This window comes from Mesocricetus auratus, unplaced genomic scaffold, assembly GCF_017639785.1.
Source record: "Mesocricetus auratus isolate SY011 unplaced genomic scaffold, BCM_Maur_2.0 Super-Scaffold_100013, whole genome shotgun sequence".
Classification (NCBI taxonomy): Eukaryota; Metazoa; Chordata; class Mammalia; order Rodentia; family Cricetidae; genus Mesocricetus; species Mesocricetus auratus.
Genome location: NW_024429196.1, coordinates 23,242,820 through 23,270,490, shown reverse-complemented (window position 1 = coordinate 23,270,490; position 27,671 = coordinate 23,242,820). Strand labels below are relative to the sequence as shown.

Here is a 27,671-nt window from a genome sequence, read left to right as displayed (position 1 = left end):
ATACCTGATGCTTTGCTGTGCCTATGTGCATAAAGATGAGCTTTGACTTACTGTTAGGAACTAGTAAGTTTTCGTGACGAAGTGTGACGAATGCTGTACTAACAGCACCCTAAGTCCCATGAGGGAGGAAGTTCTGAGCTGTTAGATGGCAAAAAAACATCTTTCTCCTTTATATGTAAACCTAGTAATTCTGAAATGTCTTTTAGAAGAAGAATGGCCTGAGTGACAGACATACCCCTATGTAGAGAAGTAGAACTAATTCTCTTTTATCCCACAAATTCCTGAGAAATCATTTGATTATGGAATGATTGATCTTGCTTTTATTCAATATATTAATTTCCTAGTGAACAGTTACTGGCATTCTAAAATTCATTAGTTTTTTTCCTTACTTTTCCTCCCTCCATTTCCTCCCTTTCTTTTCTCTCTCTCTTCCTCTTTCTCCTTCACCCTTATTCTCCTATTGTCTCCCTTTCCTATTCTATCCTTCCCCTCACCATTGTATGCACTCACTAAACATTCTTCTTTTTTAAACGAAGAGAGCTTTTTTAAAGATTTATTTATTTTATTAATTATGTATGCAAGGTTCTGCCTGCATGTAAGCCTGTGCCAGAAGAGGGCACCTGATCTCATTACAGATGGCTGTGAGCCACCATGTGGTTGCTGGGATTGAACTCAGAACCTCTGGAAGAACAGTCAGTGCTCTTAACTACTGACTCATCTCTCCAGTCCTTCACTAAGCATTCCTGAAGTGCTAGATATCTTTATAACCCACTTGTGTGGAATTTGAGAGTATCATCTTGTAAGAATGATGGCATGTGTGGTGACTAGGTTGGGTCTCAGTTGAACTAGACTGTGCTCGTCTGGGAACATACAAGGGCCCTTCTGTATCCTGTATCCAGCTGCATGAAGTCTGGATGTCAGTCACAGTGTGATTCTCAAAACAGTGAATGGTGGAGAGGGATAGTATAAGGCACAGTGAACTATGGAACTGGTTTGTTGGAGGATTTTGTGAGATGCTTGAAGGACCCAACTGCGTATTACCCAGATACAGCTCCCAGCTTGCTCTCTCTGTGTCTAAAAAGGTTGGCTTTGACCAAGTCTAATGGACAGTCAAAGGACTGGACCAAGTACAAGCTCTTCTCAATACCTTCAAGTGTATGAGTCTCTCTGCAGCCTTCTGCACTGGGCTCTCTCTCTAGTAAGGCTGGGCCAAGATAACAGGCCCTTTCCTGTTCTACCTAGTGCCACAAACCCTAGTCCCTTGTCACTAACACCAATTATATGAATTGGATTGTAAGACTTTCCCCTTTTAAAGGTGTTGGGATTATCAGGACATCATTGTCTGAATTTCCTACCACATGTAAATTCTGCTGCATGCTATTAGAAGAGAATATTTTATCTTGAGGAAAAAAATCCCCTAGTATCTCCAGACACATGGAACCCCAACAACCTGGTTCACCGGGTGTTGTTTCCTAAGTTCCCAGGCTCTGCTCTGCACCCCATTGGTTTAGAAACTCATTTGTCACCCCCAAAATTGTCAACTGGATGCTGTGAATTTATCTTATTTTTTAAAAGAATTATAACAGAGTTTTGCCAAGAGGTATGAGACTGATAGAGCAATAATAAGGCGTTTGGCTGGTTATCACCATGAAAACTGACCTCAAAAAAAGACCAGACTACACAGTCAACTCCGAAAGAAATGTAGAAAATGGAAAGAGGTGGTCCCAAACCAGCATGTGGATTCAGCAAAACAGAAGGGTAGAACTTGAGAAAATCTCTCCACTGGCTTTGGGAGATCCCAGGATTTGATCTCTATGTCAACCTACTTAAAGAGGGCTCATGCATGCATGTATGTATATTACTTACTGGGGATTAAACTGAGAGTCTCACACATTCCTTTGTTCCCCCATATACCTTTCGTTTTAATAAACAAAGAATATTTGTGTCTTAGATTTTAAATCACATTTGCATATAAGAAGAACCAGACCCAAATAGGAACAATGAAGCTAGTGTTGCTGGAGGAATGCAAGCCCCACATGCACCTTATACTCAAAGAGTAGGGGACAGACAGCATGCACATTCACTCTAGACCATAATAGGAACAGGAAAAAATAGGTCCTTAGTGAGGGCCATGCAGCACCATCTGACCCTTCACAGCCTGCTGCAGAACCAGTGCATAGATGTGGTGGCAAATGAGCTGGAGCTGGATTCCTGGCCACACCTTCTGTTGACACTGGGCCGAGGGCATTAGCTGCAGAGGGTATCCACTGATTATCAGTATTAGAACAGAAAGAGGAAGTCACACAGATATCTGCTGCCACAGGAGTACAGCCTCATATGAGCAGCACCTTCCCAGGCTCAGTCCAGGAACTTCCCATTGGCATTTGCACCAAACAAGGCTCCCCAGACTCCCGGCACCATCTGCTGGGTTATGAGATTCACCCGGCTTTCCAGAGTGTTGGAAACCTTTATCTTGTGATCCCCATTATAGATTTCAGCTCCACCAGCTATCTCCTCAGGCAGGTAAGCCTCCTGGTCAGTTTGGATGTCACCCTTTTTTGTGTGTGTGACAATTTTATACATAGGAATTGCTTTTTGTACTGTGACAGTCACCAAAAGGAAATCTTGTTTTCTGCAACATGCAATCATTTGAGGCTCCTGGTACAAGCCCTGGAGGACCAGGCCATCCAGCAGAACTTGGTACCTGGTTGTATCTTTTATCACCTACCTTGCTGAGTCTCTGTATTGCCTCATTGAGCAGATCGGCGATGAGATCGTCTCTTTCTCTGAGGACCTTGAGTTCAATCTGCTTTTCTTTCTTCTCACAATATTGCATACTCTTCAGTCTTTGGGTTTGCACAGGACAACCTTTCTCAATATTTAACTCTTCTTCTGCCTTTGCATCTATTTCTTCTGCTTTCTTGTTGGCTTCTTGTTCGATGAAAGCCATCTTGTTCTTAATTTGCTTCTGCACATCTGTATCGCGGAGCTCCGTGGTGAAGGCAAGTTTGGCCAGGGGACAACCTCAAGTCCAGACCACCTCAAGTTGCAGCCAAGCAAACTGGAGAGGAAAACCCAGTGCAGGACTCAGATTCCTTTACTTTATAACCTGCCTTCGGGTTCCTGCCTTGTCTCACACATTCTAAGCAAGTGTTCTACCTCCAAGCCGTGGCCTTGCCCCTGAGATTTTGTCCGCTGGGGTGAGCTTTTCGGAACAGTGGTTCCAGCAGTCTTGTTTCAGGTGAAATCAGGACTTGGGCTCTTGCTGTATCACCCATGATGTGGTATTTTCAAATATTCGGAATTACTGGGGCTGTTGTTTGCAAAGCACTTTGCGTCTTGTTTTTAAATTTTTTTGTTTATTTTAGGGTTTTGTGCTTTGAAAACAAAGTTTTACTCTGTAGCTCATGCTGGCCAGGAATCACTGTGGCTCAGGCTGGCCTCAGACTCACTGCAGTTCTCATCTTCCCCCAGTCATGAGTCACTTTGCCCGGCATTTTATGTCATGTTTTACCTCCTGTCTTTGCTTCCAAATGCAACTAAGAACTTCACCAGAGGCAAATGGTTTATCCCCTACAAGTTTATTAAAAATTACTTGTATCAGTAAGTAACAAAAAGAGCAACAGAAGTTTGGCATGAATGCATACATTGCCACCCACAATCTTGTTATCCTGACATTTGCTTTTTGATAATTTAGAACTTTCCCCTCACATTCATGCTCCAAATGCAAACCAGAAACATTTTCTAGCCATATGATTGATGTTACAAATTTTATTGTATAGTTAGAATCCCACAATATAAAAATGATTGTAGCAGGTGCATGACTACAAGAACCTGAGTCTCACAGGCCTGGAGAGATAGCTCAGGTGGTAAAGTACCTGCCTTGTGAGCATGAGGACCTGAGTTCAATCCCCAGAACCTATCATTTTTTGTTTAAAAAAATCTGAGTATGATAGAATTCTAATGCCAGCACTGGGGAAGTGGAGATCCCTGCTGGATCCCAGGGGCTCGCTGACCAGCTAGCCTAGCCTACTTGCTAAGTTCCAGGCCATGGGAAGCCTTGTCTAAAAAAAAATGTATGGTGCTTAAGGAAGGAGAGCCAAGGCTGTCCTCTGGCTTCTAAATGTGTGTCATGCACACACTCGAATCTCGACATTTCAAGAAATGTGAGTCAGCTGCTTGTTCTGCATTCTCTGCAGTGCCTTGGCCAGCTGCCCAGAATGTTAGTGGCTTTCCTACTCAAGGTGAAACATGTGGCTAGTACCAGCACATTCTTGCTTTTAAGAGTCGAAGACTTAGAAATGGGTTTTATTCTTTTAGCGATCCCTCCCACAGTCAATGGGGGAGGGACACAGAGACGAACTGAGTCCATCCTTGGAGAGATACGGCTTTGCAGGGCAGTGGTCTCTGTTTCTGCCTTGTACATCTTAGCCCAGGGCATGGAGCCAGCCTATGTTAGCAGCTGTCATACATTCTGACAGCTTCCTTCTCTGTGACTCCTCCATCTGTGTCTGTCACCACTGGGCACCTACTGCAATGACAGTGAGTTTGTGCTGTCAGTGTGGTGCTAATTCCCTGTGCCTCTGTGCCATTTGACACCTGGGTTGGCAGGTTGGTAGGACCAGGCTGGGTGGCTGACCACCTTGATAATGAGTCCTGGGATCCTTGAAGTGGTCCAGGGCTTCTACCCAGCAGCTTGTCTCTGCTCCTAACATCCGGGTCAGACTGTGTGTAGTGAAAATGGCTGTCAGGTGTTCTGAGTGCATCCTGTGCCCATGACAAACTTTTTTTCATCAGGCCCTACAGAACCCCTGCCGATGCAGCCACTGAGCCACATCTGTGCCAGGGTATCCACTCCTAAACCAAAAGGACATTTACCGTGGTTAAGTGGCTCCCTTTGTCACTTCCCATAACAGAGGACTCTTAGAATCATGCTCTTAGCAGTGAGTCAGGACGAACCCTTTATGCACCTGGCTTCTCCAAGGGCTATTTCTCAAGGTGGTGACCACCCTGCTTCACCAATCTGTGAAGTTTTTTACTGCCGCATTGGTGGCAAACATAGCAAAGACAAGGCCGATTCATAGGCTGTATTTCTTTCTCATGAACAGATACTCAATAGTAATTTGTACAGCTTCCTATTCTTTTTAACATACCAGTATATATTTGTATGTATGTGCACTTTTGTGTATGTGTAGATGCATGTATGTGGGTGAGTGCATGTGCACATGTGCGTGCCTTTGTGTGGAGGCCAGAAAACAACTTTGTTGTTATGCAACCACTGTCCACCCTGAGTTATTTGAGGCAGTGTCTCTCTCTGGCCTAGGACTCACCAAGTAGGCTAGGCTGGCCAGCCAGCACATCCCAAATATTCTTCCTCTCCCTCCCCAGCTCTGTAATCACAGTGTGCCTCCATACTTTTTGTGGGGTCCTAAGAGTGATACTCTGGCCCTCCTGTTTGCAAGACAACTGAGCTATCTTTCCAACCTACACCTTCCTATTCTTTCTCGGGGAGGTATTTATCTTCAAGAGAACGGAAGGACAGATTTCCATGGTGGACTTTCTGGACTTTTCTTACAGACTGAAGAAGTTCTCACTTTAGTGAAATAGCCTGCTTTTCTGTGTCTGACTGTGACCTGGGAAAAACCACTTCTCTGAAGCTCAGTTTCCTGCCCTTGTGCTCCAAGCTCAGGTGCAGCTTTCACTCAGTGTCGGCTGAAAAGATGAGAGCGGTGGACACTTAGTAACTGCTGGCACTTAGTGAGATTAGGTCCCTTCAGAGCAGAAGTGGGTGAGGAGGCCACTTTCTGGATGGATTGCTTTAACCAGTCGGCTCAACCTCTCAGTGCCCCAGTGTCTTCCCCTACAATTTGGGGATAATGAATGTTATGATAATGGAATTTTCCCAAAGGTGTTGGGGTAAGTAAGCCATATAGAACACACAATTCTAGGCCCAGCAAAGATTTTATCAGTGATTCTATTTTCACTTTTTCTACATTTGCAATTGTTCTGTGTACTAAAGTTGCCTCAAGCATGAGATCTTTAAATTGAAAAGCAGACTTCACTTGTCAGTGAGATGGATCATCTCGTATGTATTTACCCACAGTTGAGTGCCAACTGCACCAGATGCTGTGGGTCACAGACACCAGGTGAATACCTGACCCTAAGCTGCAACACCAAGGCCAGGAACATGGGTGTCAGGGCTCATACAAAATGATCCCCAACCCCTGGAAGCAATGACTCTTGATGACCTAGTGGTTCAGTGATGAAGTGGGATTAAGTAGCAGCCCCTGCCCCACACTCTGTAGAAGATCAGGTGAGAGTGCAATAGGAAAATCACCCCAACTCAGAGAAAACGAGCAGCTCCAAGTGATCCCTGCTCTCTGGGCTGTACCGTATGCTCTATAAAGGCATAGGAAGGGCTACTCATCCTTGTCCCCACGGGAGCCAGAGATGCTGTCCTTAGTCAGTTTGGGGATACAGCTCATACTTCATACACAAATTAAGTATTAACATCTCACAGCAGTGTTGACAAAGCTATGGTACTTAGAACATTTATTAATCAGTTGATGGGTGATTATTTCTACATACACCTCCTTGTATTTCTTTAGTTAGAAAAGATAACAAATGAGTCATTTGTCATTTTCTATTTAAATGTCTTTGAAACTTGGAGTTGAATTTGAACTTAGGACTTTCTGCAGGCTGAGCATGTGTTCTGCCACTGATAGTTCAGGATCCTTAGCCCCATATTCAGTTTTAGATTCACAGGTAGCTCAAATTTTGAATAACCAACAAGGATAAACAAAAGTCAGAAAATGAGAAGTCCAAGTAAATGTATTTGGTCTCAGGCGTTTGAATCATCAGGATTTTATCTGTCCACAGCTCCTGAAGTTCTCGCCCAGAAACCATACAGCAAAGCCGTTGACTGCTGGTCCATCGGGGTGATTGCCTATATCTTGTAAGTATTGTTTGTCAGCATGGCTCCCCTCTACTCTTATTTGACTGTGGCAAAATATGCATAACCCAGATTTTATCACTCTCAAGTCCTCAGCAGTACCACCGCTGTCCGTTTCCAGAATGTTTTTACTGCCCCACCCTGAGACTCTGGTCTAACAAACCGCTGCTCCCTGTGCCTCTCCTCAACCCTGGTAACCTCCATTCTACTCTCTGTCTTTGTGAACCTGACTGCTCGTGGGGCCTCGTAGGAATGGAAGAGCTTCTTTTTGATCAGTTTATTTCATTTATGATGTTCTCAGAGTTTATCCATGTTGAAGCAGGTGTCAGAATTTTCTTCCTTTCAGGGCTGATACCCACCTGTCTGTACTACCCTGAGTTCATCTTCTCACCCCTCTGTGAACCACTGAGAGTTTCTGCCTCCCTTAGGCTTTTGTGCATAATGCTGCTATGGCCATGAATGTACAACTATGTAGATTGTTCAAATCCTCACTTTCAATTCTGGGGAATGTAGGAGTCTAAAAATGGAATTGATATCTATCTCAAATGGTAATTCTTTGTCTAGCTTTGAAGAAACCACTAGCAGTGTATGTAGCCACAGACCACCTTAGGGATACATTCCCAGAAGTCATGTTCAACAGTCACACCAATGTTTACCCCTTTTAAAAAAGCGAAAGAGTGTATTCAGGCATGGAGGTGCCCACCCTGAATCCCAGCACTTGGAAGGCTGAGGCAGGTGGACCTCTGTGTGTCTGAAGCCAGTGTAATCTACATGGTGAGTTTCAAGATAGCCACAGCTATGAAGAGAGACACTGTCTCGAATACAACAACAACAAATTAATTAATTAATTAATTAACTAACTAAAAAAATCTCATCCTAATAGGTGGGATCTATTTTGATTTTCATTTCCCTATAAACTAATCGTGGCTTCGGAGGAGTTGGGTTAAAAAACACCGTGAAAATACCAACACAACTCCAAAAGAAATCACAATTAGGAAAAAAATGAATGGAAATGAAAACACATGGTTTGAATTCCTCATTTCCTGTTGCAGGTTTTATCTCCTTGATCCAGAAAATGTCTTCTAGCGGATGCCCTCCTTGAAGCCATTTCTGGATCGTCCTTCTGGTTCCTTATCATTAGGTTTTGTTTTGCTTAAATCTACTCTAAAGCCATTTTTAATTGCAGTTGTATTTGCAAATATTTATTAAGTGATAGGCTTTTATAGCAGGTTTAGCCTGGCTAGTTTCTGCAATTACTCGGAAATGAAGTTTCTCCCCTGATCATCCCCCAAAGAAGGGGGTGTTCTCTGCTAAACAGACCTCCCCTGCCAACGAGTAGAAGACCCTGCGATGGGAGAAGCTTCCTGCCATATATGGCATCCTCTTTCCTAGAATCTGCAAACACCCCTGCCCTGGTGTTTGCTTTGTCTTGCTACCTAGGAAGCAAATGATCTTTCTACAGCAACATTAACTGGGCAGCTTGTGCAATCCGATGTGGATTTGGGTGGCAGCCTATGTTTTTTAACCATTGCAACAGGGGAGGTTGACTCACTGTAGTACACCCCCATGGAGTTCTCATTTATGGAAACGCCACCAGAGTGCTAAGACTAAGATATTGCATTTATATATGTCTTCATGTTCTAAGCATGTTGAACCTTTTCTTGCTTTGACTGGAAAATGGTCCCTAAAGACTCCTAGGTTCCTGATTGGTGGTGCTATTTAAGGAATCCTGGAGGCTCTAAGAGGTGGGACTTAGCTGGGGGAATTAGTTCACTGGGGGCATGTCCTTGATAACTCTATCTCTCCTTTGCCCTGTTCTGTCTCCCTCTCTCTCTCTATCCAACTGTGATGAACTATGGGTAAAATTATCCATCCCTCCCTTTAAGTTGTGTCTGTCAGGTATATTGTCACAGATATACAAAGGTAACTAATACTGCATCTTCTGCAGTAGTTTCTTGCTTTAGGGGAGGAATGGGGAGTAGACCTTTTTGAGAATCTAATAACAGTTGTGAAACCAGTCACCTAATAAAGTCATACACATGCAATTAATTATGGTCCTGGGTAAACAAAGTTAGTTACAAGGACCCTGCCTTGTTCAATCTAGCTCCATAAATCCCCAGCTGCAATCCTCCTTAGAGGCCCTGACTCTCCCAGCGTGGCTGGAAAGCTTAAAAAAGTAAATGAAAGACTAGACATTTCCTGCTAACAGTTGAAGCTGATCTTGATGGTCTGGAAGGGTCTTCCCTGGGACTGTGCTCACCTTGGGTTTGTGGGTATCATTTTTTTCCTTGACATCTTGACATAAAGAAGCATATCAGCAGTTGCTGAGGATGAATATTGATTAGTGTTTCTTAGAATTATCAGGTAAGGAGCTAGAGATGGCTCAGCAGACAAGATCACTTTCTGCTTTTGCAGAGGACTGGAATTGGATTTTCAGCACACATGATGTAGCTCACAACAGCTTTTGACTCCAGATCCAGGAGATCTGATGCCCTTTTGGCCTCTGTGGCACCCCTGGCACACACACACACACACACACACACACACACACACACACACAGTACAATAAATCTTTAGAGTTACTAAGCAACTATAACTAAGTAAGAATGCTTGGTGCTCCAGCAGAGTAAACGATGACCAATGGCAATGCATGTAATTCTGTAGACTGAAAACATCAGGAAAATTCCTGGTGAGCCTCTGCTTCTTGATTGTAGATGGGTTCCTTTCTTGCTGTGTCTTCCCATAGCAATGAGACCACATAGAAGCAAGCTCTCTCATATACCTTCTAAACCAGCTATTGACAAAGAAGATAGATCATCTTGCTTGACAAGTTAAGCAAGTGGCATTGTAGAAGAGGGAAGATCCCAAAGTAAGATCACAGAGCTGCTAGAGAAGGCTAGGAGAAGTAGACTGGCCAAAGATACTTAGCTGCATCTTCTCTGAGCCACATTAAGGAACATATGGGAATATATTAACAGGGTTAGCAATGCTATGTGGAGCTTCAAAGAGTTCCAAGGTGCAGATATGGCATTTATATTTTGGTATGTCTGAACAGTATTATCTAGGCACTTATAGTTATGGTACAGAATGCAGTATTTCAATTTGGTCTTAAAGAAGGATTTACAATATTTCTTTAATTATACTTTAATAACGACTTGATATGCTCATGCTTGGTGGTTTTCCCATGGTACCACTAGCTCTCCCTAAAAAATATGCTCAGATTGACTTCATGACTATGTCAGCTTCCAAGATGGTAAGCAAGGATTCCCTTTTCCTTGGTGATGGCCAGAGCTCTACCAAGCCTGAGCAGAGAATGAATGAACTTTGGGCACTTTAGTTATATCCTATAAGGTGTTCAGATTCCAGCTGGATGTTGATAGCATATGCCTGTAATTTCTGAGTTTTGGGGGCAGGGGTGGAAAAATTGCCTATACTACTTAGAAAGTTCCAAGACAGTCTCTACTACATGAAAAAACACTCTCTTAAAAACTATCTTGGTATAATTTTATATGTAACACAGCTATGTATAGAAAAACACTACCTTTGAATTTAGCATTATAAATATTTTAACCCACTTATGAGTCCAACACATCTGGCTTTGTATATCACTAGCACTCTGGTAGAGTCACCTTGCCTTTGTCATACTTTTATCTCTAGTACCCAAGTCAGTTCCTAGGTAGAGAAAGAACTAAAGAAATGCTGGCCATTGGTGCTGGTAATAACAGGTCTCATATGCTCAGTCAGCTGTTGAAGTCCATGAAATGAAGCAATCATTGAGGACAGGTATATTTGGGAATGGGAAGAGATATATCATTCAAGTTCTATGTAGAAGACTGGAGGTTAACATACAGAAGGAGAGACAGAACATCTGAAGAAAAGAGGGAATCAGACCAAGGCTAATTGTGTCTTGGATGACTGATGAAGTCTCCCTGTAAAGGTCCTATGGCCTTAGTTGGTAGGGATGGCACAAAATTGGCATGAGATTGAACCAGCATTAAAAGCAGAACTCAAGACTTTGAATATGGCTCAGTCAGTAAAAGGTCTTGCTACCCAAGCTAAGGGCCTGAACTTGGGTCCCCAGCACCCATATAAAAGCTGAGCATGGTGGGGCATGTCCATAATTCCAGTCCTGGGGAAATAGAGACATGTAGATTTCTAGCCACATTGATTAACTGGTGAGCTCTGGGTTCAGTGACAAACCCTGTCTCAAAAAGGAAGGTAGAAAGCAATTGAGGATGATAACTGAGGTTCTCCCCTGGCCGTCATATGGATGAACACATACCAACATCAACATCTACACATGTATACAACACAGAAAAAAATTGTGGCTTTCAATCTCAGACTTTTGCAACTTCAACTGTGTTGATCTGCCATGTACATCCTTCCATTCATCCATTGTCTGTAGAGAGTATACAGCTATGGAGCAGGCTAAGCCCAACAAACAGCACCACAGAGAAACCAGCTTTCCCAAGGAGATCACACCAAGACCCTTATTGCTCTTCTTCATTAGAGTGGAAAAGAAGCTAGCCTCTTCCAGTGTTTGGAACTCTGCCCTATTATTTTCAATTGATCGGCCTGTCACCCTGAGATATTAGACTACAGCAAAAATGGCTAAGACAGACCACATCACCATGTTGCCTTCTCTCTGCACACCACGTAAACATCACTCATTTTGCCAGTGCAGGTGCTTGTTAAATTGCCTCTCTCTATGTCTCCTTGCTCACTTCTCTGCTATCCATCATGTGGAAGGAGAAATCGTTTTTCTGTCAAGGCTATTCATGGCTTCTAAGCACACTTGAGAGGTCCCGATCCTGCCAGGAACCTTGCTCTAGTGCTGAGAATTTACAAGAAGTGCCTTTGCCTGCAGAGCTTAAACTGATGAGAAAGACAAGATAGTGTCTGCTGGCATCCAGTGTGGTGGGCTTCACCTGGCCAAGATCTTACAAATGCCAAGGAAGTAATTTTCCCGTCTCAAGACATGAGTAAACATTTCATGGACCAATCTCTCACTTCAAGAAGATGAATGATTGTTTCTCTAAATGATGCTTAGAGATGCATCGTGCTGCAGAGAACACTCAGGCTTCCTGCTGAGATGAAAGTAGATGTCCTAGGGACAGTCATACTTCCAAACTGCAGAAATCAGGTTAGATCAGAAGCAATGAGAGCAAGCTAGATAGGCTTGCTTGGCCATGAACTCTGACCTGTCTGCTTAGAAGAAACCATAAACAACAATATAGAAATCCCCTTTCTTTTTCTCTGGCCTCCCATACTTTTCACTCATTAGAACTAGGTCACATAAATATTGATGTTCCTATGGGTGTGTAGAACTTAATTATCTCTTAAGAAAGGAGTGAAGAATGCTTCATCTACATACGGGTAGGTTCATTTCCTGTCACAAAGACTGATTCTCGTCAAGGTGGTCCCAACGGTTGACAACTGCCTCTTTATGGAATGCATATATTTCAGGGAAGCAACAAGAGACCAAGTGTCCAAGGAAGAGACTACAATGTAATCACTGGGCCCCAGCCTAGGCTGCAGGATTGCAATGGTAATTCCCACTCTTGGTACCAGGCAGATTAATAAACAAGAATAATTGCTGTTGTGGCCAGCCGACAGTGACCATCTTGTAATAGCCTGAAATTTGCATGGCAGGGTCCGTCACATTTTTCAGGTCATCCTCAACGCCCCATCTGGATGGTGCCTCTAGAAATGTATAAAGTCAATTAGGCTGTAAATGAATGCACAGGCCTGTAATACCAACTACAGAGACTGGGGAAAATGGCGAATTCAAGGCCTGCTGGAACTGCAAAGTACATTCAAGGTCAGGCTGAGTAACTTAACCTGTGTGAAAAGTAAAGTAAAAAGGGCCAAGACTCACTCACTGTTAGAGCACTTGTCTAGTTTATGTGAGGACTCCAGTTTGGTCCCCAGTGCAAAAGGAAGGAAGGTAACCAGAGACGGGGCTGGGGGAAGAGAGAAGGAAAAGGAAGAAGGAAAATTACATCTCCAAGGAAGAGCACCAGAGACTCACAATCCATGTGCATGCAATCACAGTTGACAGGCTCAGAATGGACTCTTAAAAATCACAATGAGACCCCACCTCCCTTGGTCATAGGATGTGTGTGGCAAGAAACAGGTATGTTCCCTCCCCCGGGAAATGGTACACAAGAAACAGGAGTTTTCTGTTCAGCCTTGAGTTCAGGACAGTGGAGATGGGTAGCCTCCACTGTGTTTACAAAACCCGTGAGTCTCCAGGTCCCCCTTCTCAGTCTAGAGAAACTTGTCTCTTGTTCTTACCAGGTCAGAGTGTCCTGAGCTGACCAGTTCTTTCCTGCTCTTGCTCTAAAGGCCAAACTGTACTCCCCTTCTGTCATTTTGGCATTAGCCCTTTTGGTTAATCAGCCAACACTTGTTTATGATAATTCCTGAGTTTACTTTGGCTTGGTTTGTTGGTAGCGTCTTGGTGTGCCTGCTTTCCAAGGATTTGCAGAAAGCCTACCGGGCTCCTCTCTGTCCTTTGTATGGAGTGGATCCTACAGATGCTAAATATTATTTGTGACCTGAGAGTCCCAGTAGCCTTAGTCTCTCCTGAAAATCCTGCTTGGTCAGATTAGAACTTTGTGAGCATCTGAAACCTTCTTCTCTGCTCAAGGCAGGGATCAAATTAGTCTCCTGTACCAGTTGCTTTAGCCCTATCACCTCAAAATATTCTGACTTCAATCATGGGGTGCAGGGTATGCAAAGCAGTAGGGAGAGCATGCCATAGCCACGCATTTGAGGTTCTGAAGCTGTATATTTTAGATGGCAATGGATGCAACTCTCTGTCACTGATTTCAGGCAGAGTAAGTCTCCCGTTACTGTAGCCTTTCTCTAGAGAGCATACCATGGGCACAAAAAGCGGAGGAGAGTAGCTGGCACCTGTCATTTCTGAACCTAAATACACAGCTTTGGGCCAGATGGAAGAACATTTTACTTCCTCTACTCTCTGATTATCATCTAGAAACTGTCATATATGCAGCAGCTAAATGCTTTGGTATATTTAGCCCGGAGAACGGAGGGCAAAGGATTGACGGGCATTCACTTTACTAACATTTATTGAGCCTAAAACACGTCAGGCAATATGATGGGATGCAGAGATGGCTCCGTTCCTGCCCTGGCCTAGGATTCACTTGCTGCCTGCTGGAAGCATCACACAGCAAACACAGAAATTTCTGTCTAGTCTTGCTGGCTGTCATGAGGTGGGAGGCCAGTGCTGCAATGGATCCCGGGACTAAGCCACGAAAGGCCTGAGGCTGTTTCTCAGAATAGTCGACAGCCACCTGGCATTGGAAACAAGGTAGAAACCTGCCAGGAAAGAGCCATTCTAGGCTCCGTTTTTAAGTATGACCTCCAACACCACCACATAGATTGACAGTTTATCCCTCAAGGTTCAGCTTCCTAAGGATCTGACAGAGTAGCATAGTGGCCTGTGCCAGTTATTCCAGTGCTTGGGAGGCTAAGGTAGGAGGAATGCAAGCTTGAAGCCAGCCTCAGCTACATCCTGAGGTCCTTTCTCAACTTCACCCCACTCTATCCCATCCTAAACGGGAGGGGGCTTTCTGTGTCTGAAAAACCATGCATCATTCAATTAGGAACATAATTTTAGAAACAGTTTTAAAGAGTTGAGCTAGCTTCCAACTATACAGATTCAAAACCTGAAGATGGTAGGAAGAATATACTCTGTGGGCTGGGGGAGATATAGGCCTGAGTTAGGTCCCCTGAAAGCACACACACACATGCACTCACTCACACATGCACATACATGCACACACACCTTCCCTCACATATGAGCCCACATAAAATTGTACCATACATGCACACATATACAAAACAAAGTGAAATCTGACCTCTGAATTACCAGAATTTTTAACTCCTTTAGCATAATACTAAACTCTCAGAAGACCCAAAAGAGGCCTTTGTTGAATTTTGAAACAGTTTTACTGGGGATGTACAGAAGCAGGAAAGAGGTGGTGCGTTTAGGGAGAAATGAATAAAGCAAAGCACCCAGAGAAGACAAGGTCATTCTCCTGTAGTGACACGATGGAAAGTGCTAAGCAGTGTTTGTGACTTGGAGTAGTATGGTAGAGATGGGACATCGGCTCACGCTGCCACATCAGCATAACCCTGGTGGAGGTAGTTGGGAGTATGTGATGCAACTCCAAATAACACAGTGCTCATGAGGCTTTTCCAGATTCTTGTCCCTCAGCCATGTGGTAGAAAACTAGAACTGTGCTCTAGTCAGCCACAAAGTGTATTTTGAGAGCTTGTATTCTGAGGACATAGTGGGGTGTACACCAAGAGCCCATGGAATAGGATGCAGAACCCCACACATCTTCCAGATGATTACAGATCTGCGTAGATGACTATCTGCCTGTCATGGGAACTAAAAGGAAGGGAGAGTGGGGGCAGGGGGAGACTAGGAGACAAACGGGAATGAAAGGAGAGGGAGAGGGAGAGGGAGAAAGAGAGAGGGGGGAGGGAGGGGATGAGAGGGGAGGAGAAGGAAGGAGAAGGGGAGGAGGGAATGAAGGGAGGAAGGAAGCCAGAATCACGAGAAGAATGGTGCCCACCTAGATGAACAAATCTATTTTTGAATTTCTCCCAGGCTGGTTGGCACTGGAAGTTAATCACATCCATACTGGATGTCTGTACCCCTCGGTGCTTGGATAGGAAAAATATTTCTTGTGAGAACTAATTTTCATTGTCAGAAGTTGCACCACATTTCCTAACCCAGTGTTCCTGGTCATGGGGAGCTCTCCTCACTCCTCTTTGTCTTTGTTATGCCTGTTCACAGATAGCATGAGTTATGTTTGGCCAGTCTAAGCGGTTTCCAGGCCATTTTGCTAACTCTCCCAACTCCCTCAAGATGGTTTCCATGTGACTAATGTAAGATTCAAAAAGTTGATCCCAGATGGATTAAGATTGCTCACAGTTTTTGTTCTTCCTCTCTCTTCCTCTTCCTCTTCCTCCTTCCTCTCTTGTGCAAGCCCTGACCTTCAGGTCTAACTGTGCAAAGCCTGAGGAATATACTTCCCTTCCCCTTTTCCTTTCTGCCCCAAATCTTCCCCTGATCTGCTAACCCATCCTCAACTTTCAAATATTTAGTCAAATCCCAGGGAATGACAAGAACACTTGTACCAATGTTTCTCATCAGGAACACATTGCCAGTCTCTGCACGTGACTTTCTTATGTGAGCCTTCCCCACTTGCTCCCCCCTGCTCTTTTCTCAGTATATAAGGAGGAAGATATGAGGAATGCACATGTTCAAACAAATGCTCATGGAATAGGGTTCCATATGCTAAAAGGTTTTGTTTTATTTAATTATTTTGGAAGTCAATCATATCCAGACTAAGACAAATAAAACTCATATTCCTTAAGACATGCCACCACATCCATTCAATAAAGCTCATTGAGTTTCTGCCAAGGGTCAGTCAAGACAGGAAGACAAGCAGTGGTCCCTGTGTACCAACAGAACTCAGAGTCCAAAGGATGCCCAGACATGGTTGATGCTGCCATGGCTTTTTAGAGGCATACTGAGCCTGTGTTGCCCTTACATGGCTTATGTAGTTTGCAGATACATGGTGGGTTGTGGTTTCAGTAGTTTTTTAGTTATATTTTTAATTCTTCCTTTGAGATCTGCATGCATATATACAATATATTCTGATTATATCCATAGATGGATGACCCCTCAGGCCGTCCGCCTACTCACTCACTCTTCTGTTCTCTTCTGTTTCTAAAAGAAAACAAACCAATTAGTGCTGCCCATATGTGTATCGCCAGTGGCCACACTGCTAAATAAAGATGACTCCTCCTCTCCTAACTGTCATGAACTGCTGACAGCTCTTCAACTAGCAGTGGGGCCTTGGCAGCCCCTCCCACTTCCATGCTAGAATTTTGACTTGGTCTTGTACAGGTAACCACAGATACTATGAGTTTAAAAGTGTAGCGGCATACAATGTCCAAAGACAGCATTTTACGATGCTCTTCCTGTCCTCTAGCTCTTAGGTTCTTTCTGCATTCTCTTGCATGATGTTCCCTGTTGACACAGATTCCGAGGCTCCCAGTATCAAACGGATCCACTGCTTTAGATCTTTGGTCACCTGGTGAGATAAACCACTCATCTCATGGTCAGAGAGCAAAGGGAAGAAGAGAAAACTGGGTTCCCATACACCAATCTCAAGGGCAGGATTTAGAGACCTCCCACTAGGTTCTACCACTGAAAGGCCCCACCCCTTCCCAGAAACCCCTCCCTGGAACCAAGCAGTAAGCCGGTGTACCTAAGCTATCGCATTATACCATACAATCAATCCAAAGGCAAAGTTGAACTCTGCCCTCACAGAAAAACAGGAACCTTTCCTTTCCTTCTCCTCAGAGCCTTTCCACTCTCGTTACAACTAAGCAGGAAGGTCTGAGCTGTCATTCAGTTGTTGGTGTGTATTTTATGTAAAATATTCTAAATAAGTTTCAACCCTCTAAGAAACACATTCACACTCACTTAGAAAGTTCACTGTATATATCACACTTCTCCCCAACACACTGTCCAAAAGGCGTTCCAGAACTGCTGCCTCCTCCAGTCAGAGCTCATGAGGTCTTGTCAGAGGTGACGTTTTCTTCTTTGTGTTGTTACAGCTCTTCATAAGAGCATCATACTGAACCCGGATGATCCAACATAATTATATTAGAATTTGGATTAATATAGACAGACATTCAGTTTTCTTTTTTTTTCTAATAGTTTGAGCTATTTATTTTCTTTTTTTAATTTTTTAAATCATTTTTTAATTTAGGTTAGAAACAATCTTGTTTCACATGTCAATCCCAGCTCCCTTGCCCTCCCATCCTTCCCCCGTCCACCCCACCAGGTCCCCCAGTCCCCCACCCAATCACTACTCTGATCCCCAAGGAGGGTGAGGCACTCCATGGTGGATCTCCAGTAACTGCCATTTCATCCAGGGCAGGGCTGAGAAAGCCTCCCATATTGTGGCATGGGCACTCAAAGTCTATTTGTATGCCAGGGATAAATACTACCCAAGGCCCCATAGATTACCTAGGCCTCTTCACTGACACCCACATTCAGGGGGTTTGGGTCAGTCCCATGCTTTCCACACAGCCATCTATCTGGGGTCCAAGAGCTCCCCCCTTGTTCAGGTCAACTGTTTCTGTGGGTTAAGCCAGCCCAGTCTTAACTCCTTTGCCCATCAGTTCTCTCTTTCTGAAACTGGATTCCAGGAGTTCAGTTCAGTGTTTGTCTATGGGTATCTGCCTCTGCTTTCATCAGTCGCTGGATGAAGGTTCTGTTTCCTAGACTCTCTGGCAGTGGGATTGTATGCTGGTATTCCCCTGATTTATGTCTAAAATCCATATATGAGTGAGTACATACCATGTTTCTCTTTTTGTGACTGGGTTACCTCATTCAGTATGGTTTCTTCTAGTGCCATCCATTTGCCTGCAAATTTCAAGACTCCATTGTTTTTCTCTGCTGAGCAGTACTCCATTGTGTAAATATACCACATTTTTTCTCTATCCACTCTTCAGTTGAGGGGCATCTAGGTTGCTTCCAGGTTCTGGCTATTACAAATAATGCTGCTATGACATAGTGGAACAGACATCCTTGTTGTATGAATGTGCATCTTTTGGATACAATCTTGCTCACCCACAGATAGGCTGATAATGTCCCTAGCCATCTCCCTCATTCTGCCTTGAAGAAAGGCAGATGAAGACCATGAATCATTGACTTTATAACTACAAACATTTAAGAATTCTCTATTTCTTTGCCCAGTCACATGACCTCATCTCTAGCTCTGTTTCCAAATTTATCACATGCCAAAAGCATGACACTCTGACTTCAGGGGCAGATTAAGAAAGAGATTATGTTGGTGTGCCCCCAATTTACAGTGTCATTTAGCAGGCACCTAAAGGTTAATATGATTTGACTCAGAAGAACTTACAAAAAGAGTTAAATAAAATTCCCTTTCTGCCCTTTAAGCTTTTGACTCAAGGCCTCAAGCTAGGAGTAGTACCTGCCACCCATGAGTTCTGTAATCAGTGGGATAATTTCTGATAGGACTATAGAGAGGGAAATTGATGCAAGGAGGATTCTGTCAGACAGACAAATAGGAGCTCAGGTGATATTTGTTGAAAGTTCCCCATGATCATTCCAGTTGCCTTGGAGAATGTCATTTATAGCAGATGCTATTGGCCATTAGGATTTTTTACTGCAAAAAAATAAGATCAAACCCAAGGATTCACTCATGCTATCTGCAAGTATTCTATCATTGGCCTATATCATCATGCAACTGAATTCTTTTGTCTACTGAAGTGTCTGCTGTTACAGTATGCATATGTACCTATAAACACAAGTGTTTCAAATAAAGCATTTCCTGTTTATCAGAGAACAATCAAGAAATGCACATTAAGTCATGTTGAGTATTAACAAAGGACACCAAAGAGCCAGTCACAATGGCACACAACTATAATCACATCACTGAGTAGAATGAGGCAAGAGGATCAAGAATTCAAGGCCACAGTGGGACCCTTTCTCCAAATCCTATCATTTAGGAGATAGAATCCATCCTCCAGGAACTTATCAGCAAAGTGAAGATTTAAACATTATAACCACAATCATAAAGCATAATCTTTTCATATTTATTGAGAAGACCCAAACAACAGATGAGATTGGAGGTAGCTGTTAATAGAGAACGTGTAGAAAGGACTGAGCAGGAGAAAGTTGAAGGCATCTAGGGACCCATTCATCCAACAAGTTTTTACTGAGCTTTGTACCAGGCTATACAGGGTTGCAAAAATGAATGTAATATGGTTGCTACCTTTGGGGAGCACAGAGTCTAACCAGAGATGATGAATCATAGACACAAACCAACACAGGAGCTGTAACAGAGAAGCCTGGGAAGCTGGAAGAGCACAAAAGAGAGATGAGATGCAGCACCTTGCATAGTATAGGGACAGGAAAGACATCACCAACAGTAGTCACACACTTTGTAACCTAGCAAGTCATTCCCAGCACAAAGAATGGGGTAGGGAAAAGAATGTTCTAGATTAAGGTTAAAATGTAGCTTCCCTAGACCAGCTCTAAATTAACCTTTCCTGTTTAGCTTTTATGCTTCCTCTTTATGATGAGTTTAATTTTGACCATCTGTTCCCCTGTCCCCAACTATAGTGTAATACCATAATGGTAGGCGCTCTGGCCACCTTGTTCTATGCCTGAGAATATTTGATACTCAGTGAGCGTTTGGTGATGGCCAGAGGACTGCCTGAACAATAGCCCTGTGTCTTCTAACCCCAAAGGAGCCTGTCTTGAGAAAAGGAATAAGTGGTACAGGAGAGGGATACTGGGGACAGCAGTGGCCACAGACTGTGTTCACTGTGGGACAGAAGGCAAGAAAAGGAGGTCAGGTAATGCTCACAGCAAATGCATACTGTTTCGATGAAGAGGGATCACTTTTTCTCATGTTGAGGACTTATTGGCTCACTAACTATTCTTGTCCAGGCCTCAGCCTCTCTGCTCATTGTTCAGATACCCTACTGAATTCTAGTGCCTGATCCACACATACATATGCATGCTGTGGAGGCCACTCAACCTTCTGGAAACATTCACAGGAAGTGGGGATCAGAACTGGAAATAAGGACAAGGCTGGGGACAGGATGTACCTAGAAGGTTGCCCATAGTGACCTGATTCCTATAACCACCTCCTAGTTGCCCATTCAGCTAGGGACTCCTCAATTGACAAGCCAGATGATGAAGTTAACATCCTAATGATTCACCCACCTGTCAATTGAGCCACCATCTTAGGGGCAAGCCTTCAACATATGGGTCTTTGGGGAAATATATTAATCACTGTCCTTGTTGCTATGGCCAAATAGCTGACAAGAAGCAATTAAAAGGAAAAATGGTTCATTTGGGCTTACAATTTGGAGATGGTATTAGTGGCATGGGAGTGAGTAGTCATATCATATTGCAGTCAGGAAGCAGAAAACAGAGGAAACGGGCCTACACTATAAAACATGAAGGCAAACCCCAGTGGACCACTCCCTCAGTGAAGCTCTACCCCTTAAAGGTACCAAACTTTCTAGAATGATACCACCAGCTGGGAACCAACTGTTCAAACACGTGAGACTCTGGGGCATATTTCAAATTCAAATCACAACAGGGAGACACTGTTATACCCAAAAGCAACAGTCAAAAGAAAAACTGTATTATTCCCTTAAATATTCAGAGAGATGCTTCCATATAAAGTATTCTTACCATAAGAGTGTAAAGTACATTAAAAATTTTAAGTCACTCCCTGCTGTCCGGCATATTGGTACTTGTCCCTCCACTGCTTCTGATCCCCACGTCTTCTGTACTCTTAGTAGCCATCTTTGGTATCAAAAGAGACCCTAATGTACATAATTTAATGGGTATGAAAAGTAGGCCAAAACACGGGGGGATTGTGGAAACCAAAGGACAAAGGATTAGCTAACGGTTATGACTTGGGCATCCCTGCAGCAAACATCATCTTTTCCAGGTATGTAGATCCATGACCAAGGGTAAACAGTCCAAACAACATAACTTAATGTAGGGTAAAGACCCTGCTGAACTCACGGGCATCTTGACGGGAGCTTTTACGCTATTACAGTATTCCAGGTCCCAAGAAAAACTTCACCCTGCCAGATCACCCACAGCTGGCCATTCGTTGCTGGGTTTCATATCCATTTATATTAACATCCTTCTCCATGGAAAACGAACTTAGCAATATGGATCTGTGGCCATGAGTACCATTGGGAAAACCCAAACCATACTTTATTCTCCTCGTAAAGACTGACCATTTACCCTGGTGGGGGGAGGGCCTTATGCACTAGGTTCTTCTATAATGTCTGAATCGCTTGGAGTTTTGCTGTAGTGTATACAGGAAGTGTCAGGTTGGTTGGTATTTTGAGATCTCCCTGGTTCTTCTGGGAGAGGACACTGGTGAGAGCTCCTGTATCCTGAGCCTTTGTCTCTGCTTCTGAGCTCAACAAGGGGAGTCAGCAGTCAACCAGGAAGCCCCTTTTTCCATGCATGTGTGTGTGCCCGGACATCTATCTACAATACCCTCCAGGTAGGTCCTGGCCCAGACCCTGACAATCTGGAAGCAAAGATGAGGTCCTGTCCTAGGTGCATGTGAGCAGGTCAGAGCTGTGCTCAGGGAGGATGTGCCATGGTGGAGCCATGTCTGCTACTGCATATTTCAAGGGTGTGGAAGAAACAAGCAAGGGGGAGCCAGAAAAGTACACAAGCTTATATTGGCCCAGATACAATAAGTGTTCCCTATGCAGGAAACTAGCCTGATGCATGTTGGCAAACACACTCCCAGAATGAATGAGATAGATTGAAAAGGCAGAGTCACATTCTGGGGTTCTCCTTCCACGTGAAGGCATTGGGTGGGTACAGGCTAACTGACCTACACAGTGGTCAAAGGCTGAAGTGAGAGATTTGGATCTCAAGTCTTCTCCTGATTGTGTCCAAGAGTACAGAATACAGACCTGGAGTCAGGGGGGTTAGGCTTGAGTCTTGACTTTCTGTACTGTTAATCGGTTTGCTTTAAAATGGAGACAGTATAAAGGGGTGTATTCAGGGGTGGTGTGGTAAGACCACACAAATCCTGTGATCCTTGTGACCCTGGACTTGGTTGCTACTGGGCTATAAACACCCCTAGGCATAGCCAGGAAAAAGAGGAAAGCACGGATTGCCAGGATTGGGGCAAGAACCTAATAGAATCTGTCCCCAGGAAAAGAGACATAGCCTTAGCCCAAGAGCCAAACTAGAGAGGTCCAGGGCAATACACCCCCTATCTTTGATTACACGCACACACACACACACACACACACACACACACACACACGCACGCACGTGCGCTTCAACAGCCCTACTGTGGTCCTCATCCACTGGCATCCCACTGAGGTCGACAGTGTTGTCCGTCTTCATTCACATGTCTACACACGGCAGTGTCCAGGGACAGGCAGAGCATCTCTGAAAGGGCTGATGGGGAAACATTGGGAAAGAGTGACCACAACACAACCATGCTGGGATTCAGGCAAGCAGGCAGGCAGGCAAGCTCCTCACCCTGCTTTTATAGGGGCTCTGTGAATTCAGACTCAGGCCACCACACTTTCATAGCAAGCACTACACTCACTGATCTGTGTCCTCAACCATCTCTTTCTTAATTTTAACTCAGGCCCCAAGATAGATTCATCTCCTGCTCTCTGGTCCTCAGAACACCTGCACGAACAGTCCTATGTGTAAAAAGAGGGGTGGGGGAACTAAGATGAAAAGAAATTGGAATATACATTAAGAAAATTGGCACAAGAAGAAATCCTTCTTGAAAATTTTTAACATTTTTTCCTTGAGAAGAAAGCCAAGCCATAAAGCAAAACACACTGAGCTGTTAACAAACAAAAAGCTCACATATCTAGCATGTAGGGTTTTTTCCAAGACAAGCTAACATTTTGCTCTGTCGGCTTTTCCTAATGCGCACATTTTATTTTGCCCAAATCCTCATTATGGAAAAAATTTACATGTCCCTCTCTCAGAGGCCCCAGGGTTTCCTTGGGCTGTGAAGTATGCACTTGGTGGTTTCCGAAGCACTGGCTCTTTCATTTTCCCTACCGCAGCAGATCTTTACAGATGAAATTTTCCAGGCATTCATCCTCTAAAACATGCTTGTGAGTTAAATGATGTAGAATCTTCTCAGCCCACAGAATGTCTCCAGGCCTTGACAACTGTCATCACCCATTCCTTTCTGCAGCCAGCCACAGCTGTGCCCCTGGTGGCAAGACAAATGAAAAATGGCTGAACCTTTATTGTGTTTGTTAGGAACCAACAGCAAATCCCTTCAGACCTACAGTCTGTGGATGCCTGTCCATTTGTTCTCATTGAATTGCTCTCTAGGCTGTTGCTATGTTTGGAACAATATTGAGCTGTGTGGGAAGAATGGGGCTTGACTTGGGGTCAGGCCTCAGCTTGGGGTCAGGCCTCCCACAGTGGCTGCCACCTTCTGGCCCCAGGAACCATATCAGCAACATAGAATTTGACTCTTAGGCTTCTAGAGTGGAGCACTGATGACTTCTGCTCTGGGATCACTTACTACCTTGGCCCCACCCTTTCTGGTTGCGTGGTCCCTCCAACCCAGCCTTATATGGGCCCCAGGAATGTTCTGGTCTTTTCCTAAGTATTTTAGCTAATGAAAAATACAACAAGAGAAGTGTCACAGAGCTATGTAGCTTTAAACCGTTATATACATGGAATATTCTACTCTGGTTACCTATGTATTTGGATGGAATTTTGATCCCTGAAATACTTTAGTTGGCCTACTAACACCACATTGGAACCAAGGACAGAACTGAAAAGAGAAATAAAGATTTTTTTCATTTTAATTTATGGTTATTTTATTTATTACTTTCTCAGTTGCCAACTATGTGCTCAACCTCTGAACTCCATGACCAGCCCCAGAAGCCACAGTGTCATTGACTGACTAGTGGTAGTTGAATTTAATTGACGTGTTGCTTTTGCCATGGTTTCCAGATGACCCTTGGTCTCTCCATAGCTCTAACCTGTTTCTAGCAACATCCTAGTTGGACCATTGAGAAGCTGTCTTTGAAATGGCCCAGTGGTATCTTGGCTGGGGTACTGTGATTCTACAGTATGGTGACTTGAGCTGCCTCCTATGGATATTTGCTGCTTGTAATGGAGAGAAATGGTAGCATTTCTACTTCCTATTCTGAATCCTACTTGATGGACTGATAACACACAGGTCAGGGTGAATCCTAGCAACTTGATCCCCCTTCTTCCTTAGCAAGTTCCTAGACAGAATGAACCCAAAGGCTCTGGAAATTCCATCAAGGACTCATTTTTTTTTTGCTCTTCCCACTAGTCTGTCAGTCAGGAACAGTATTATGGACATGATTAACAATAGCTGTACATGGAAGATTGCCTGGAGACTTTCTAGGGTTCATGGGATTCTAGTTAATGCCATGTAAAATGTTATGGGGGGTGACAAGGTAGTTCAGCAGATAAAAGTGTTTGCTGTCTAAGCCTGGTGACCTTACTTCAATCCCCAGAAACCAGAGAAATCTGGAGGGCAAGAAGTGACTCTAAAGTGTCCTCTAACTACTACACTCACTCACTGTGGCACATCTGTGCCCTTACAAGCACATCATACACATCATACGCACACATTAATAAATGCAAACATAGAAGAAAGACTTTGGGTAAAATCTTGAATATGTGTGTTTGCCTCTGACCATGATGGAGTCATCCTTTTTGCTGCTTAGGAGGTCATATTTTCACTTCTGTGGCATGTTCATGTGTAGAGGGCATGGTTCCTTCACTGAGGTTTAACTTTAGCACACTCAGTGTGGGGTTTCTTAATTTGATTGATGGATCATGTGTCTTCTTTCCAGGCAAAGTATAAATCCAGCACAGTGGCTGTGCATACACTCAAATCTTATTCCCTCTTGTCTTGCAGGCTCTGTGGCTACCCTCCTTTTTATGATGAAAATGACTCCAAGCTGTTTGAACAGATCCTCAAGGCAGAATATGAGTTTGATTCCCCCTACTGGGATGACATCTCTGACTCTGGTGGGTCTCTCATGGCATTTACATTTACATCCAGATGACCTAATGTAGAAGCCCAAGGACCCTTGGGCTCAGAATGGCCCCAAGGCTTCTGTCTTCTTCTACTGGGGTTACTATAACAAAATACCACAATCTGTGTATCTTAAATACCAAATATTTATTCTGCATAATTCTAAAGGGGAAAGTACACTGGGCATCTGCTGAGACAGCTGTCCTTTTGGTGTGTTTGTACATAAAGTAGCAGGGGCCAGGGCTTTCTGGGTCTCTGTCATAAGAACACTGATGTTTCTCAGCCTTCGTTTCCCGGTCACCACCTCCTAAAGGGCCACTTCAGATGCCCTCATCATAGGAATTAGGATCTAAACAAAGGAATTGTGGTGTCCACCAGCATTCAATCTATGGTGGCTCCTGAGAAAGCTCTATGAACTCTGTCTTTGGACTTGACTTGGAGAACAGGCTTGAGATATATTACCCTGTCCAAGGGATGTAGACTTGCTCATCTGATATGGGTGCTCTAGGGATTAAATACTATTATCTGGCATTTGATGAACACCAATTAGGTGCTGAGTGCTAGAAGTCCTGGACATGCACTAACTTGCCCAGTCCTCTGGATGACCCACTGGATGGGTATTTATATTACCCATATGTGACTGATAATGAAACTAAAGCCCCCAGAGGTAAAATAACCTGTCCTAGTTTATGGAGTCAGTAATAGCAGAACTGGGATTTTAAACCCCAATGTTCCTGAAGTCCAATTTTTATGACAAGTTAGTATTTGTGAAGTCATGTATCCTCAGCAAAATATTCTTGCATTGAGTAGTCATGATTTGCATGAAGGAGGTGCCTCGTCTGAGGTCATGGTTTCATTGTCTAGAGCCACAGTATGCCACACTGAAATCTCCCAGAGATTTCCAGGGCATGAGGAGCAAAACCAGGCCCAGGAGAAGGAAAGAGAACTGTAGAAGGGAGAAGTGCGGTGAATGACACCCTCTGTTGAGCTGTTTGCACAGACCATTTTTATTATTATGGTATATACTCCTAATTGGGACTCCCTTGCCTGTTTCCTCAACCAACTTTAACGACCTCAACCTTCAGCAACCTGCAGGCTGCTGAAACAGACCTCACAGGGAATACTGGACTTCAGAGCTTAGAAGCCAGAGGCTTCCTCCTAGAACCTCAGATCTATGGGTAATGGGTTCCAAGCTGGCATATAGTATCAGCTTTGGGTTCTGTGGCCCTGTCCCTCCAATTCTCAGCATCCTTCTCTGAGCTTCGCCCTACCCATGGTGACCAAAACCTCTCTGTCACAGCAGGGTATATCTTATCGCTTCTTTGTAACATCTCACACACTGGGTATTAACAGCTCAAGTATGATGCAGACACTCCTCTTGGTTGTCCCTCACACCTGGCCCTGTGACCTGGTGACTTTGCAGCTCCGCAGTGGGTGTAGTAGAACCAGTGATGTCTGTAACACATTCAGGGGATGTCCCCAGAGCATCTCTCTAAGGCAATAGGGAACTGAAGAGCATGTGATTTTGAAGATTCCTCCCTTTATTATCTAGACTGAAGGCATCATTAGCAGTTGGCAAAAAACAACTTAGTGCCAGAAGTCAGAGTCACAGCCTGGCTCTGCCACCTTTTCACTCCCTGGGTCTCTCTTTTATCAAGACACTGGTGTCTTTTGTGTTCAGGTACAACAGGGAAGGTGAAAGGCGGTCTCCCATTTTTAATGGTACACGTATTTAAAACACAAGGGTATCCTGTCATCACATTTTAACATGTTCCCATGATTTCTTTTTGAACAGCGAAAGACTTCATTCGGAATCTGATGGAGAAAGACCCAAATAAACGGTACACTTGTGAGCAGGCAGCTCGGCACCCATGGTAAGAAAGATCACCCCTGTGAGGGCCATGCCATCCCCACCCTCCCAGAGTAGACTTTTCATTGACATCTCTTAGTCATGAAAACACGTGGGTGTTCGCTCCACCTCGTCCTGACAGGGGATTCCCTCATCTCCTGAGCCAGTGTTTGTACCTTTTGGTGCCCTCAGGATACAGTTTTCGGGATGCACT

The 27,671-nt window shown here is 44.0% G+C and overlaps 2 protein-coding genes across 4 annotated transcripts in view; one reads left to right on the top strand and one right to left on the bottom strand.

Moving 5' to 3' along the window:
* Camk1d (calcium/calmodulin dependent protein kinase ID) overlaps positions 1 to 27,671 on the top strand; it is a 414,097-nt gene that overhangs the window by 370,061 nt on the left and 16,365 nt on the right. For all 3 annotated transcript variants that reach the window (XM_040755520.1, XM_040755519.1, XM_040755522.1), the window contains exons 6-8: positions 6,880 to 6,955; positions 25,489 to 25,601; positions 27,404 to 27,482. In XM_040755520.1, coding sequence (XP_040611454.1) covers positions 6,880 to 6,955; positions 25,489 to 25,601; positions 27,404 to 27,482 — 268 coding nt within the window. The remainder of the gene's footprint in view (positions 1 to 6,879; positions 6,956 to 25,488; positions 25,602 to 27,403; positions 27,483 to 27,671) is intronic.
* Positions 2,359 to 3,278, bottom strand: LOC106022038 (V-type proton ATPase subunit E 1-like). The gene is given in 3 exon segments (XM_040756185.1): positions 2,359 to 2,727; positions 2,729 to 3,024; positions 3,179 to 3,278. Coding segments are annotated over 3 exon segments (765 nt in total).